Consider the following 16,446-nt stretch of genomic DNA (forward strand, 5'->3'; position numbering starts at 1 on the left):
GCCACAGTTCATGTTCACGCTGCATGGTTTCTCTTGGCACTGTGCGTTGGGTAAGTGAGCAACCACATGCTTCTCCAACAGTCCTCAGGGTGTTGAGTCTCTAGGCGTCTGCTGAGGCATTACCTAGTCATCTGCTTTTAAACTATCATCAGAGCTACCTGTGGTGGTAGTAGACACCTTTGAAATAGACTCACGGACACATAGAAACGTTCACCTTTGCACTTTGTAACCCCTTAGTACACCAAACCATAGATACAAAGTTAGGATAAAAAGCCCATTTAGGGTGCAGCAAATATCCAGGCTCTTTGTGTTTTTTTTTTTGTGTTTTTTTTGTGTGTTTTTTTTGTATTTTTATACACATATAGTATCATAATTCCTGTGCAGAAGCCGTTTGTATTTCACTGGTTCATATTGGAGATAGCTGACCACAACACACATGTATTATACGTCCTTCACACTGGAACACTGAGGTAAGTATATGGATTACACATGGATAGAATCCACACCCACCAGGCTCCTTAGGGAAACCCCTGATGACTGTGGGTGCTGTTGGACACAGATTTCTTGTCGCGGTTTTTGTTGTTGCTTTTTGTCCTTTGTTGGAATTCATCTTCGAGTCTCGCTCCAGGAAAAAAAAGGTTCATTGGTCACGTTATTTCAGCCCGTCTTTCTCTTCTTTCACTCGTTGGTTTGTTTATGGACCTCGAAGCAGAAAGATGGATGGATGGATGTCTCTTCACTTACGTTGCATAGTGGTCAAAGCTACCCAGGTACTCCAGAGCAGCCTGGTAGCAGAACTGGTACTCATCCTGGGTGACACAAAGAGGATACAACAGACAGAGTTATATCTTTGCTACAAACAGGAACAGACACAGGATCACAACACCTACCCAGTCTAATTTTTTAACTGGAACCATGACCATATTATTGAAAGGCTTGACTAAAATCCTGACTTTACTAATACTGGAGTGTCATATCCATCTTAATCTCTCAGTCTGGTGATTTTTGAATTTTTCAGATAGACTGAAGAATTGAGAGTTCCTTTATGTGTTCAGAAGATTCTCATATGTCTTACGATAAACAAAAACAAAAACAAAAAAACAACTGGATTATGTGAAAAACACATCATCACATAGCAGACTTTTAAAAAGAATAAACTAAAAAGCTTTGGAGATACATGGTTTTCACAAGACAGTGACATAATTATATATATTTTTCATTTGCAGGTTTTAATCACACTTACAAAACATATTTCCTATTCGCTAACTGAAATTCCATATTTCTGAAAAAATGTGACGATTAAAATGAATCAAATAGTAATAACGATATTTATGACTGTACAATACAATAAAGACAGATTAGTATTTTGGTTATACAAAAATGTTTATGTCAGGGATGATGTGGTTTATTGAAGACAGTAGGTACAAATATGTTTGTAGTGATATGTATTATGCATATTTATCAGAAAGGCATGATTACAACAATAAAGTGTAAGACAGGTTGAGCTTTTATAGACAAGCCTTCCTCATCAAAAGCTATCCATGATCAGCCAAATATAAACAGTAAAGATATGACTGCATTCAGCTGTACCATAATGTGCTATGTCAGTGCTTTTCTTGCTAATGTCTCCGCCCTGCATAATGAATCACTAAGTCCCACATGCTGTTCAGTGTTTACCTCAGTCTGCACCATGGCTGGTCTCTGTGTGCGCAGCATTTTGACAGTCTGGAAAATGTCCACCGCCCCTTCGTAACGCATCCTCTCCAGGACAATACTCAGAGTGATGAAGACACCTGTCCGCCCCACGCCAGCACTACAGCCATAAAGGAAAACATTTGACTGTAGTTTACAATGCATCAGAGCTACATTCTGACCATCATACTGCAGTAATTATGCAATTAAATATATTTTTTAATCAACAATGAAAAGTTTCATCATGAGCTGTTAAGCTGAACACCACTGTTTACCTGCAGTGAACGCTGATTGGTCCATCTTGGCCAAACTGCTCCTTGGTTTTGTGCACTTGCCCAATGAAATCGATGAAGCCCTCCCCAGATTTGGGCACACCTTGCTCTGGCCAATCCGTAAACTGGAACTGACGTACTGTCCGTGATTGGCCATCCTGAAGGAGTGAAGAAATGAGGAGTGAGGACTGATTTTACTAAAAACCTGCATCGATCTGATCTGAGAGAGTATCTTATGTCTTTTCAACATGTATCAAGATGTTTATCCTTGAAAGGTGTAGTTATTGTTTATGTAAGGTGATTATTTCAAAAAGACTATTAAAAGAGCTTCTTCCTGCTGTATTGACTGACTGTATTGAGGAGGGAGACTGCCAGGCAATATTCTTTTCTCTTCTAATGATTACTGTTATCTGACCCTGGATCAGTGGCTGTGGTTAACTTGAAGCTGTAACGTCAGTACGCCCGCTATTGTCAGCCACTCAGTGGGCAATTACATCTTTTCTCCTCTGCTCAGCCTTTCTGACTCCCCTTTAATGGAGATCAATAGAGCATCTGTCGATGTGGCGTCAGTGCAGGACAGGCTTAACCCGAGTTATCTATGACCGACTGATATGCACAGGAGAGGACGTACACACACACACACACACACACACACACACACACACACACACACACACACACACACACACACACACACACACACACACACACACACACACACACACACACACACACACACACACACACACACACACACACACACACACACACACACACACACACACACACACACACACACACAGTGAAGGTGATCTGGAGACGGCATTGTTGAATGAGTAATCCAGGGCTGCTTGCTACAAAAGCTAACCTGTTGTGCCACGCACATTCACATACAAAAGACACGCTAAACAACACACACGACAGGTCGATAGGACATGCTTTGCACCGCTGCTTCTAACAGCACCGATGGATTAGAAATAGAGCAGAAAAGTCAACGAGTGTAGTGTAACACTGCTGTTTGAATACAACATACAACAAGAGAGCATGTCTTTTAACACACATGAACTCACCCTGGCATCTGTAACTTTAAACTCCCGGAGGATGTATTGAGGCATGTTGTACTCAGCCATGGGGTCCACTACAAAGTATTGGTACCTAGCTGAGCGCTCAGCGGGCCAGTACTGGTGACACTTCTCCTGAGGAAGCAGAATAAGGAAAAAAAAGATTGATGACATGCGTACCGGGTTGACATTTGCTGTTATCTGTAGCACTTTGTGTGTGCATTAATTTACCCCTACCCGTCCCATTTCTCTCAGTTTAGTGAGCATGACCACTATAGTGGAGTTGTGTTCCCACAGCATCCTCCAGAAGTCCTCCGTAGTCTCAGCCAGTGGACCCTGGGTGGCAATATAGCCTCTCTGCTGCCTATACACACACACACACACACACAACCACACACACACAAACACACACACAAACATTAAGAATCCACCTCCTTCCTTGTTTCTCCACGTTTCTCCCTCTGTCAAGCATCAAACTGAAATGGGGTCACGGTTCAGACAAGAAGAGGAACAGTCAAAACATGTGTGTACAACCACTCTAGAATGTCTGAATCATCAGAAGCGTTGTGACTGAAGCGAGCAGCGTGGAGTGAGACAAACAGTGGCAACATGTATACAGTACCGACAGATGAGACAGGATGTGACAGGTGGGAACACTGCGGTGAAAACCTATCCAATCTATTCACTCATCAAGCCATCATAAGAGGACCATGGGATCAGGTCACATTAGCGTTTTCGGGACAAAAACATACCTATATCCGTCTATGTAACTGGCGTTGATGTAGTCGGAGCCCTCCAGGCCTCTGATTGGCTGGAGGCAAACGCGGGTGGTTTCATAGGGCATGATGTTGACAAGTCTGTTCTTGAATTTGTTGCAAGGCAGGTTGGCTGTGACAAACCGTGACGTGTGGGCTTTGGTGTTAGCCAGCCGCTGAGTGGAGAGAGAAAATGTGTTTAAAGTATATTTGCCTTTTTATTTGCCTGGTTAGCTAATGTACAAAGACACTGTCATTTAGTGGTTCTCAATTTGGGGGGGTCGTAAAATAAATCTATGGGGTTTTGAGATGACAAGATAGGAAAGTAGAAAAGTGTTTTTCTGTTACATAAAGTAATTTTTTAATTTTCTTTGCATCTTCCAGGCTCTGAACGAGCAACATGCATTGATGGATTAAGTGGACATGGCTTTGTTTAAAGGAACACCAAACGTTTTCAAACAAAAACTCTTAATGTAATTTTGCATGAATATATTGCCAACCATTTAATTCTGAAAGCTTTCCCCAGCCCATCTCCCCTACCTTAAACTCCAGCTCCATGCCGGTGATGTGCTCCCCAGGCTCCACCTTGGACAGCTTCTGCATGTAAGAGTACAAACTCCTTGCAGCCACCTCTGTGTTCCCGCAGGCCACAGCCTCCAGCAGGGCCTCGTGGATGAAGCTGTATTGGTCCTCCGTCTGCACCATGTAGTTCCTCTGTGAGCGCATCAGGGTCACGTGACCGTAGATGTCAACAGTGCGCTCGTGTCGAATGCGCTCCAGCATGGCATCGATGACAATAAAACAGCCAGTGCGACCAACACCAGCACTAAAAGAGGTAGATGAAAAAGTAGGATATCATCTGACTAACAGGGAGGATTTTTATTTCTGATATTTAATTTAAAGGGTAAATTGGCCAACTAGCTTTTTCTTTGCCTACAGTTCAAAGAAGAAGAAGATTAATAACATTCTCCTGTCAGCCAAATATAAAGCTAAAGATCAAAAGATCAAAAGATCTGTCCATCAGCTCCTCTGAAGCTCTAATTAACATGTTTTTATACCATTTTTTTAATCAATACTAAATATATAATGTAAAAACAACAAGTTTTGGTTATCGTGCTGGACTATTTCTTGGCCAGGAACTGAGACTTCATGGAGTCATGTCATTACACTGAGGTTTCCTGGCAACAACAGGGACCCCGGGAAATAACTACACCTGGCCAAGAAACACACGATCCCTGTAAAACCACAACTAAACTAACTGTCATCTCGCAGAAGCTTGATATTTAAAGAACAGGCATAATCGTACATAACTTTTGGCGAGAAAGCAAGTAAGCAAATTTCCCAAAAATGCTGAAGAACCTCTTTAAGATGGTTTGGGTGTGTGTCTACTGTACCTGCAGTGAGCGATGATAGGTCCAGCATCAGGAGGGTTGCAGGCTTTGACCCTGCGGAGGAAGTTGAGGAAGGGGGTGGGATACTCTGGCACACCGTGATCTGGCCAGGATGTGAACTGGAACTGACGCACCTCTCGCCGTTCACTGCAGCCGCTCTGATATAAGAGACAAGCAAAACAAAGCTGGCTTTACTATCACTGAAGTCACAATTGTCTGCACATGTGCATGTAAAAAATGTATAAATGAAATAAATAATAATAAATAAATTAAATAAATGAATAAATAAGCATTTGCCAATTAGTTTGAGTGTCATTTCTCAGATTCATCTCCATTAATCATGACTCCATCCTTGTTACTGCCAGTCATACAAGAACCAACTAACTAGCTTTCTTCATACAGAATGTCCAAGAAGCTTTTAGTTCACGCTAAGATAATTCCAGACTCCAAATATTTCTAAATTATACACAACCTACATAAAACACAGGAATAACACCAGCATTGCTGCATATTACTGATACTACTGATCTCGAAAATTGAGGTTTCACAACACATCGTCAAAAATTCTAAGAAATGGCGCTACACTTGCAAGCTACAGTTGGCCTAGTTTCTGTGTTTGCAAGTAGGCCACGGAGACAATCTAGTCTGGCGGTTCTAGATTTGCCTTGTGCTACAAGAAAGTGCTCTGCCTCCAACAGTGATCAAATCTCAGCGCCTGACACAGGGAGGCTGGCCTGGTTTGAACAAGCGCCATGAAGCCCAGACTAATCTTCTCTCTGTGTCCACATGCGCTACTCGTTCTGTGACGGTGGAAATTCATGATTACTCCGGTCGCTCCTGGTTCCCCACTGTAAACTAAAGTAGATTTCACTGGATATGACAGTAATTACGAGAGGAAAGGGTGGAGCGGTGAGTCAAGGGGTGGATACAGACGCAGAGGGAATGAAAAAAAAGAGGGAAATAATTCACCTTATGTAGGGAAAGGGTACGGACACAGAATGTGGCCAGCTCCATTGTGTCCAGCAGGGTGACCTGGATCATCCCGTATGTCTCTGTGCCACGGCTTGGCCAGTACTGGTCACACTTTATCTGCATGGATAAAATAAAAGCATCATCATTATATCTTCTATTAATGAAATTTAGATTGAACTAAAAAAAGTTTCATCACATTTGTTAAGCAAATAGCCCCCAGAACTGTAAATTGCAGGTAAACTACAGTATATAGACATATATTGGGGGTCAGTGGGTGAAGGACCGGCTTCCTACCCGTGATTTTTCCTCGAGGCGCGTCATCATGACCACCGAGGCGGCCCGCTGCTCCCACACCATCCTCCAAAAGTCCCCAAACGTTTCCGCCAGTGGCCCCTGGGTAGCGATGTAAGCATTCTGCTTTCTGTAGCCATCAATGTAGTTGGCGTTGATATAGTCGCTCCCCAGGATACCTGCAAACGAGACAATTGTGAGCCTTTTTCTAAACTGCAATCTGCACAAGCGACATAATAAATTAACCTGTATGTATGACATCAAACAGCCTAACAAACTGTTTGTATCTGGCAGCCAGAGCTTCCAATAGGCGGCTGCTGGATGACTAGCCGACGACAACAAACAAACAAGACTCTGTCGGTGTAAATTCATGAGCTGCAGATCAAATCCATTCTCCCCCCTCTTGTTCTGGAGAAGTGCTGGCTGCACTTGAATGCACTCACGCTGTTTGTCAGTCTCATGCCGCTGCACACAGCCAGTATTGAGCACTGTTTGCAATTTCAGATTTCATCCATCATGCAGCTCTCCCTCTCCTTCTCCCCACCCCCTCTCTCTTTGTGTTACCCCCATGAGCACAAATAAGCTCAGACTCTTCTATTAGGATCTAAACATCTTCTTTTACTCACTGTTCTTTTCCAGCTAATCCTCACCTTCTATGGGAGCCAGGATGACTCTGGTGTGGTCATACGCTATGACGTTAGCGTAGCGGTTTTTGGGCTTATTGACCTCCAGGTTCGAATGTTCCCAGGTAAACTGCTGACTAGGGTCGATGGACTGTGAGGAAGCAGCAAATACACACACATTAACAGTGTGTGGCAGCATATTTAATCGTGCATTTGAGGATAATGGAAAGAGAGTGTTCTGTAATGTAGACAAGTTACAGCAAGAACCGCAGTGCTGAATAAATCATGCATGTATATGCTGCACACAGAGAAACAAATGTTAAATAAGATCTGCTATATGAAGGGAAGGCTTAACATCTCTGAACAATATGGAATAATAAAGTATTACTCACCTCATACTCCTGGGAGAGTCGCAGGTTGTCGTTTGCCTTCAGCAGCTCTATGTGCTCAGCCAGCTCGCTGATGGGGATGGGAGGATGGCTCATCATTCCTATGTGACAACAAGGGTCAGAGGTGACATAGACTTCAGCCGAATAACCTAAATCACTGCAGGTCAACATCCCTCATATGCAAAGATGTGAAGATAATTATACAATCAGAGGACGTCACATATCATTAAGGAACACGCTGAGGCAGAAAATCGATTTTGATCCATGTGCGAGGACAAAGTGAGGCGAGTCTTGTTTGTTTGTAAATTGTTTTTCTTTGATAAATTGCTTTCTCTGTGATCAGAGGAGCAACAACTCAGAGAGAAAAAACACAGGCAGAACACTAATTAGGAGGGTTGCGTACACACACACACACACACACACACACACACACACACACACACACACACACACACACACACACGCACACACACACACACACACAAACAAAGAAGCAACCTATGCTTGTAAAGTCGTTTCTGTTCACAGCTGGAGCGAGAAAAGAGAAGCTATATCAAACTATTGTCCATTCAAAAGGCAAATACCGCAATAAATCAAAGAAACACTGCTTTGTGCACAATAAACAATCTATTTAAGTCAGAATTCATTCTCGATGTTTCTTGAATTGTAATGCATGTGGATGCACTAAGAAGAGAATTCATACCATTCTGGCTACAGCTATCAAAAACTATATCTAGTTTTTTTTCCTCCTGCCCGGCAATACATCACCCACAGGTAATTATGACGCTCCTGTCGCGACCAAGATGACCTCACATAACGTCAGGCTGTTTTGTTGGAAACACATTTTTATCTTTGCCAAGCATCACAAAAGCACAAATCTCAGGAGAGGAGAAGTGGGTGAGGTAGGAGCTTCAGGGTTACTGCCACATGAGAGTAAAAAATTCATACGATAGAAGAGAGAAGCTGAAGTGCTTTGTTCTGTGGGTTTTACTTTGCTTCCCACAAACACACACTCAAAAAACACCTTCATCTATGGTTTAAATAAAAAGCCTTATCATTTGACTTCAAATACCTTGGCAGGTAGAGGACTAAACGCATTCTACATGGTGACAGATCTTGCCACCTTCAACAAGGACCCTGTGAGACTTAAATACAGTGAGAACAGTGACTCAAATTCTCCGGGCCGTGTGTTTTTTTGGATGCCGGTAATTTATTGGAAGAAGTGAAAGCAAAGCCTCAGACTAAAGCAGCTGTGTTGTTAGATCTCACACTGTAGGGGGTGGGGAGCGGCAAATATCCATGTAGTTACTTCACAGCAGGGTTTAAGATGACTATGCTGGCGAGAACACAATTAATTCCTTTGTAAATGATCACAGTTAACCTGCAACCTACTTTTGATGCATCATTTTGACCGTTAAACCCAACTAAGAGGCATTTGAGAATGATAAGACAGATTTTAGTCTGTGCAGCTTAGCATGTGGATTGTGGGCGAGCAGAGATGATAAGATTTTGTCACACCGTTATGACTCAGCCATGAGTAAGCACCGACTACTACCTGGGCAGCGGCCATTTTGATCAAAGAATCCACTGGAAGCTGCCAGGTCGGTTGTGATGCGGAGGAGTGCTTTCACAATCTTGTCTGCATAATCTTACCAAGTTAAAATTAGTGGCATGAATATTTCATGATCAAATGATGAGCAATCATAAGTACACTTTAGTATGCAAATACAAAGTGTGTGTGTTTGGAAGCCTGCGTGGGCCCATGCTTCATACCAGGAGTCTGGAAGTTGATGCGTCTCATCTCTACAGGGTCTGTTGGGTGATGGGCCATCATCTCTGCGTTGCTCAAAAGGCTCTTAGTTCCGGGTTCAGAGTCCTTGCGCTTGCTTCTCAACACCAGTGAGGAAAAAGAGCAATTAGTAAATGCAAACAAAGAAGGAAAAGAAACCAGACTAGTGACACATCATTAGCATGGCTACTTGAATGGAGTAAATAGTGCATTAACAGATATGGTGTTTTACAGCGCTGTACAAGTTCTCTTTACAGCATGTGGTCTCTTGTAATTACTGTGGGTTAAAACGAACAAAGAGCTTGACATTGGTTTAATCTTACCTGTCAGGTTTGCTGCTTCCAGTGAAACAAGAGCAAGGGAAGGAATAATTAGAGGAAGAAAAGGAAGGAAACAGACAGATTGTTAGAGAGGAAAATCAATATTTTGCATTAGTATTCAAAAGCTTGATGGCTTGCAGCAGACATCACAGGCCTATACCAGGATCACACTGTTTCATAGATGTCTGGGTAGTGAACAAACTTTCAAACTGGAACAAATTTGATGAATATCAGGCTAAAAGTTGAGTATTCTCTGGGAAGGTAGTCGAACATTAAACAATTCCGGTACAAGAAATATCAGTGGGAGCTGATGGCAGACTGTGAGCACACAGCATGACAGACAGAAACTTAATGCATCTGTATCTGTAAAGTATGAGGCTGCAAATAAGCAAGGTTTCAACAATTAACAGTTAACAAACAATTAACTGACAGTGACATGTTCCTTCATAGACATGAACACGGTCACTCTTCTATAAGTGAATCCCACATACACCGTCCTGGTGTCATAAGTACTCACCAGAATATCAAATGTATAATAATCTGTCACTAAAAACAGTACCCAGCACATATACTTTGTGTTTCCATTTGAGAAAAAATTCCGTACTTTTTCAAGGAAATTATAATTTCTTAAATGAAATTCATATTGTACTGAAAGATAATCTGATACATTGTTGGTCAAAAATATATAATAACGCCAGCCATATCCTTTAAGAGTCACGCTCAAAGCTGGCCAACAGCTTTTGTCTGTCCCACTCACTTTTTATAAAGGAGGATAGCAATGACGATGCAGATGATGAAGACCACAGCCAGGACGGGTCCAACCACCCAGATCAGACCATCACCAGCGTCAAGGGGCTGAGGGTCTGAATCTGGGGCAATCACAGGGTCTGTGTAGGGGCTGGCCACATACATTTTCTGTAAACAAATGAACAGGCACCTAGTCAGGAAAAGCATGTTTTCACCATAGATGAAGCACTGTTTTTCTTTTTCTTTTTCTATTTGAGAGATAACTGACTAAATCATAGCAGCTTCGATGACTTCTCTTTGATCAGAAAGAAGCATGCTATTTTATGGTATGATGCTAAAAAGCAATTCACTCAACATACAATGGCTCTGGCTTTCACTAAGTCTCAACAAGATGTAACCCTCTAAGATAGAAATATTAATACTACTGCTATCACTACTACTACTATTACTACTTACCTACTACTACTAAGAATACGAATAAACTTTATTTAGCACTTTCTTAACAATGTTACACAGTGCTTTACAAAAGAAAAGTAAACCAGACAGTCATAGCAGAACTGTTGCACTGGATTATAATACATTCAAAGGGCATTCCTGTAACTGGGACAAAGCTGCATGGCTGGTTTTACTTGCTTATGTCACGGGTAAATTAGATTATATTTGATCTGTTTTTCAATGTACCTGAATTTACTGACATTATAAATGTTTCTATAATGACAATAAACTGAATAAAGTGCCTTTTTATGAGTTCTGAAGGACTTTTGAACAGTTTCCTCTGGCTGGGCTAGAAGTGTTCCTAATACAAACATCTAATAAAAAATAAAATCTACCCTAATTCAAGTCATTTATTTACGCCTGTTCCAATTTAAATGCACATACAGGATCCAGTGCAGTGCACAAGGCAATATCTCTTCTTCTGCCACAGTTGGTGCACTCACTCTTTATTAGCAGTGGTGATGCAAGTAAGTGAAGGTTATTGCCTTTTGCTTACAACACTTTGAATGACGTGCATTTTATTGTTTTAGCAGTGAGGCCATATTGATTACAATGTATAGTGACAGCCTGCAGCAAGGAAACACAGACAGCGGGGAATGAGGGAGTGGTTATAAACACAGAGAAAAAAAAGAAGTGACACGGTGGCTTTCATACCCCAGTTGTGGAGTTGAGCTCAGCCAGGATGAAGAAGACGTACTCCTGCCCCGGCTCTAGTGCTCGGTTCTCAAAGCCTCCATAGTCAAGCTGGTCCCCCAGGGTGAAGAAGGCCGGGAGGGTGGCAGGTGTGAAACGGGCTGTGATGTAAGCCCGCCGCAGGTCTACCTGCTTCTGCTGCCGAGAATCCCTCTGCTTTTGACTGATGTCTTTTAACAGCTGAGAGGTGGAGAGAGGAGAAAAAGAGAGGAACAGAGCGAGGGAAGAAGAGAAAAATGAGACGTTCCAATATCTGTGACTAATGTTTAGACACTTATATGGAATTATAAAGGGTAAGTGTTGCCAGGAGTCTGTAGCAATGGGATTGTGTGTGTTTATAGGTTTGTTCTTCCTTTCAGGCACAGACATCAGTGGGTGCTGTCATTGTTACGGCTCTCACCTCTTCAAGGTCCATTTCATCTGGGCTCTTGAGGTGTCTGATGACACCGCGGGCTCTCCTCAGCGGAACCACAACAACGTACACATTTCTGTGGGAGTAGAGGAGGACAAACAACATAACACCAGCTGCAATGATACAATAGCAAACATGCAACATAGCTAGGTTGATGTATCCTTTTCAACTTGTTGCACCAAATACTAAATCTGGTATTAGTCAGGTAGTGGAATCATCATGCCCCACACCTTCAGAAGTCATCTGACCTGTGTACAAATAGTCCAAGAAAACCAACATCTAAAACTCCATCTTTCAGTCTTACTTGATAGGACTGCGAGTCTCCAAGGATGGCAGGATTATGGTGACTGTGGTCTCGGTGTCACGGGTGTGGTCAATCTCGGGGCGGCGGATGGTGATTGGCGGGGAGGTCTTTGCGGAGATGCGGTGGCGAAGGCCTCCCATGTTTCCCTCGGGGGCAGTGATCTTAAAGTCATAGCTGGTGTCAGGCTGAAGATTTGGGATGACTGCCCTTCTCAGACGAGCGTCCACCTCCATCTTCTGTCGGTTATACTCCACCTGGAGAATGGAAGATGGTAAATGGACTTGGCATTGTGTTCGGGATTGCTTTTCCGGTCTTCCAACCACTCAAAGTGCTCTACAGTACATGCCACATCCAACCATTCACTTGCACATGTCATACACTGATGGCAGAGAAACAAAACCATGCAAGGTGCCAATCTGCTCATTAGACTCTAATATAACCATTTATATATTGATAGATCAGCCTTTGTAAGCAATTTGAGGTTCAGTATCAAGGACACTTGGACCTGAGAAAGAAAAAGAGATCAAACTAACCCGTCTTCCGATTAGTGGACGACCCGCTCTAACATGCAGAACCCCAGTAACTGTAAATTCTTGTGTAACTTTTCATGGATCTACTGCATCAAATTCTACATAAAGCCAGCATCAACACAGGTGAACCAGCGAATGCTAAAAGGTTAACACTTGGGAGTATAATTCAGGTTGGGGCCATGCATACTAAAAATACAAAATCTAGCTTATGATGTGAGGTATTACAGTAAAATCTCCCCATGCATGTTACTTTTAAATGTTGTATTATTTCATACAAGATATCAAGACATGACAACTAGACATATGCCACTACAACGGTACATGCACAGGCCAATGGACATACAGTAAAGCGATAGGGGTTGCTGCTCTCTGGAAACTCCCAGGTCAGAAGAACACTGGTCTTAGTGGCCAGATTGACTGAAAAATTCCTTGGCACATCTGGGAATGAAACAAACAAACAAAAAAAACAGAGTCACTTGGTGAAGCCTTTGATTTAAATCAGCGGCTCCTCTGCTTTCCTTCTGAAAACCTGTTAAATAGGAGACGTGTCAGTCAGTTCGGTTACTGAGGGTAGAGTACATGATGGTTAGGAGGATGGGCAGGTGATGAGGAGAGTGGATGGTAAGAGTAGTAAGTACAAATAACAGACAGACCGACTGAAGGAATGTGACATGCCACATTCTCAGAGTGTAAGGTTGTGTTTTTTTAGACTCGGAATTCAGCATGTCAGCAAAGGCTTTGGAAAAGGTGGAAAGTGTAGGGTCTATCAGATAAAATAAAAGATTACCTGCAGATTCAGCACCAGAGAGCGGTTTTCCCTTGAATTCAGACTGAACACTTACCTGCCGTATTAGATACTGTAAGCCCTTGATTGACTTTTACCTGAGCGTTTGTGATAAGCAGTGCTCTTGAAGCAAGCATCCATTTACATTCAGCCTGCTTCCACTGGTGGTGAAGGGTAGGTGATGAAGGTATAAGTGAGTGAGTGGAGGAGTTTGGGGGGAATAGCATTGTTCCCCTGGACTTTGCAGTTCTCAGCCTCTCTGAGGTGCACAGGTGAATGGCCGACCTGCAAGAACTGGCCCACACTTCATTTAGTTTAGTGGTTTGCAGTGAAATCCACAGCACAGGGAGCGGAGATGTGAAGCTGGACCAGTGCTTAGAAGGTGAAGGGTATTCCTGTGGCCGAGGCCAGCCCTACCTGTTTCAAAGGCCAGGGTTTGGCCCACCAGAGGTGGGCTGAAGGGACCTGGCCCTGCCTTGTTGTGGGCTCTAAGCTGCACCTCGTAGGCTGTGCTGTGATTGAGGCCCAGGATGGTGTAGCTGGACTCGCTCGCTGGTAGCGTGATCAGCCATGGGGGAGCAGTTGGGGTTGGTATGGCTGAGGGGCTAGGGTCAGCAGAGGGTTTAGGGCCCGTGGCCTCTTTGTAAGATATGGTGTACTCTGTGATAACACCGTTGCAGGCCTCTGGTGCAGTGGGCAGCCAGGAGAACTGCAGGGAGCAGCAGGTGGCATTAACAAAGTCATGTATTTTGGGGTATCCATCGGGTGGGAACATGGGAACTGTTATCTCCTGCTGCACTGTGTCTCCATAGCCTGCTCGGCTCTTCGCAGAGAGGACAAAGACGTAGGAGGAGCCCGGGGAGAGGTTTCTGACAGTGAAGTTTTTCTCCCGATTTGTGAAATCCACTGTGGTGTCTAAAGAGGTATTCTTCAGGCCAAACTGTAGGCGGTAGCCCTGGATTACCACTGGACCCCCCCGGCTATCAGAGCCTGACTCAGAGCAATCCACCGGAGGAGCCCATCTCACCACTACTGATGGACCAGATCCTGGACGCACCCAAAGGGAGGGGGGGCCGGGCACTGCAAACAGTGAAGGCAGCAGAAAATCAATGGTAATGTATATATATAAAAACATAATTCATGTAAATCTTGTGAAAGAATTAGAATTGATTTGCCTGTTTATTTACTGCCGCCTGGTGCAGCTTACTGTAAGATCAATTCTTGAGTATGTTACTAAATCCAGTGCACTGAACTGTAAACTTGGCCTATGCTTACCAATCCCCGGGGTCTGCACCAGCTTGGCTTTGCTGTGTGCTCCATCCCCTTTGATGGTGTACCCTGCCACTGAAATGGAGTACAAAGTCTCTGCTTTCAGACCTCCTAAAATCAGCTCCTGTGGAGCAAAAAACATAAAATACTGCCAACTCCTTCTTTTTATTTTGAGACACTACACAAATCTCTTCCTTCCTTGTTATTTACAGTTATGCAGCAGTAAGAACTTATCAAAAAGTAACATATCAGAGGCTAAACAAATCTCTGGTGGTCAAACTTAATGAGGATTTCATAGTTGTGCAGTATGTATTAATAGTAAGTTCATAATGAGACGAGGTCTGCACTCACATATTGAGTTGAGTCATCCACCTCCATCTTATCCCACAGATGAGACACCCCCCGCAGGCAGCCGAGATAGATGAGAGAAGGAGTGAGGCAACAGACAAAAAGAAGAGAGGGACGATGTTTAATGATTAAATAAATAAACATATTTTTATTCATTGAACTAGTCAGTTATGATGTCACCTGAGCCTCATCCAATAACAGGTCTTTGATCCGGGGGAGGTTTCTAGATTCACCACTCTCAGCACAACTGAAATGCACCTGGTAGCCACGGACCTGGCCTTGACGTAACCGTGGCAACACTGACCGCCAAGTGACTCGAATCGCTGAAGAATTGAGTGGTTGGACGTCGACCTGACGAGGGGCTGCGCCAGGAACTAAACACACACACACACACACACACAAACAGAGAATTAATTAAGTCACCAACAGTCTAGCCAGTAAATAATCAACTAACAATCAATACTGTTTAGGTCTGATCTATGGCTCTCCCTCTTACCGTCCTCATCAGTTCTGCAAATCACAGCCGGGCTTTTGGGTCCAGTCCCCTCTGCAGTGGAGGCTGCCAGAGTGATGTTGTACCAGCTCCACTTCTCCAGCCCCTCTAACACTGTCTGTCCCTGCTGGGCCTGGATAGGAAGCCCCTTCACCTCCTGGCCTTGACCTCCACCTCCTGCCCCAGAAACTCTTTGGTATCTCAGCTCAAAACCTGCCAAATCGCCATTCTGACCCTCCACTGGAGGCGGCTTCCAACTTACTCTCAGCGAGGTGGAGCTGGCACTCTCGCAAGACACACCCTCGGGTGCAGCTGAGGGCTCTGATTGGACAAGGGGCGAGGAGGGCAAAGAGTTTAGGACCCAAGAGAATGGGGTTGAGAGAGCAAGAGAAGGGGAAAATATACGCAAAAGGATAGGAGACAAGGATAAATAAGGAAACAATAAGAATCTAAGGTAAACTGAACAGAAAGAGATAATGCCAGGACAAACATAAGCAAAACGGGAGCAACGACATAATGTAATAGCATAATGTTGAATTTAGAGCCTAACGAAATAAACCAGGCAGAGACAAAACTATTGACCTTGAGTGGACAACTTAATTATACCCAAGAAGAATGTAACCGATACCCATTGATTATATCTTATCCTTAAGCCGTAGCTAGTGGCATTAAAAGGTCCCGATATATGAATGAAAAGAGATAAAGTTGTTCTTCCTAAAACAAGGATGCACAGTTCAGTACACATGAGGCACAGAAAAATATACAGCCTCCATGATGGCATAATCGTTGAGTTAATAGAGTGGTCTGAGACTTTCC

The 16,446-nt window shown here is 43.4% G+C and overlaps 1 protein-coding gene across 1 annotated transcript in view; it reads right to left on the reverse strand.

The window, feature by feature from the left end:
- Positions 1 to 470: 470 nt before the first annotated feature.
- The window catches only part of LOC310958112 (receptor-type tyrosine-protein phosphatase S-like), a 68,473-nt gene continuing 52,497 nt past the window's right edge, over positions 471 to 16,446 (reverse strand). Inside the window, exons 12-34 of the mRNA XM_083928925.1 lie at positions 15,634 to 15,951; positions 15,318 to 15,511; positions 15,141 to 15,167; positions 14,796 to 14,913; positions 13,938 to 14,600; positions 13,080 to 13,174; positions 12,207 to 12,460; positions 11,891 to 11,978; positions 11,452 to 11,670; positions 10,313 to 10,470; positions 9,220 to 9,335; positions 7,450 to 7,547; positions 7,085 to 7,208; positions 6,438 to 6,613; positions 6,141 to 6,260; positions 5,175 to 5,329; positions 4,321 to 4,606; positions 3,778 to 3,956; positions 3,263 to 3,389; positions 3,035 to 3,160; positions 1,968 to 2,122; positions 1,678 to 1,813; positions 471 to 809 (exon numbers count right to left, since the gene is read on the reverse strand). Coding sequence (XP_083785051.1) covers positions 741 to 809; positions 1,678 to 1,813; positions 1,968 to 2,122; positions 3,035 to 3,160; positions 3,263 to 3,389; positions 3,778 to 3,956; positions 4,321 to 4,606; positions 5,175 to 5,329; positions 6,141 to 6,260; positions 6,438 to 6,613; positions 7,085 to 7,208; positions 7,450 to 7,547; positions 9,220 to 9,335; positions 10,313 to 10,470; positions 11,452 to 11,670; positions 11,891 to 11,978; positions 12,207 to 12,460; positions 13,080 to 13,174; positions 13,938 to 14,600; positions 14,796 to 14,913; positions 15,141 to 15,167; positions 15,318 to 15,511; positions 15,634 to 15,951 — 4,001 coding nt within the window. The 3' untranslated portion in view covers positions 471 to 740. The remainder of the gene's footprint in view (positions 810 to 1,677; positions 1,814 to 1,967; positions 2,123 to 3,034; positions 3,161 to 3,262; positions 3,390 to 3,777; positions 3,957 to 4,320; positions 4,607 to 5,174; positions 5,330 to 6,140; positions 6,261 to 6,437; positions 6,614 to 7,084; positions 7,209 to 7,449; positions 7,548 to 9,219; positions 9,336 to 10,312; positions 10,471 to 11,451; positions 11,671 to 11,890; positions 11,979 to 12,206; positions 12,461 to 13,079; positions 13,175 to 13,937; positions 14,601 to 14,795; positions 14,914 to 15,140; positions 15,168 to 15,317; positions 15,512 to 15,633; positions 15,952 to 16,446) is intronic.

This window comes from Echiichthys vipera, assembly GCF_963691815.1.
Source record: "Echiichthys vipera genome assembly, chromosome: 15".
NCBI classification, from domain to species: Eukaryota; Metazoa; Chordata; class Actinopteri; order Perciformes; family Trachinidae; genus Echiichthys; species Echiichthys vipera.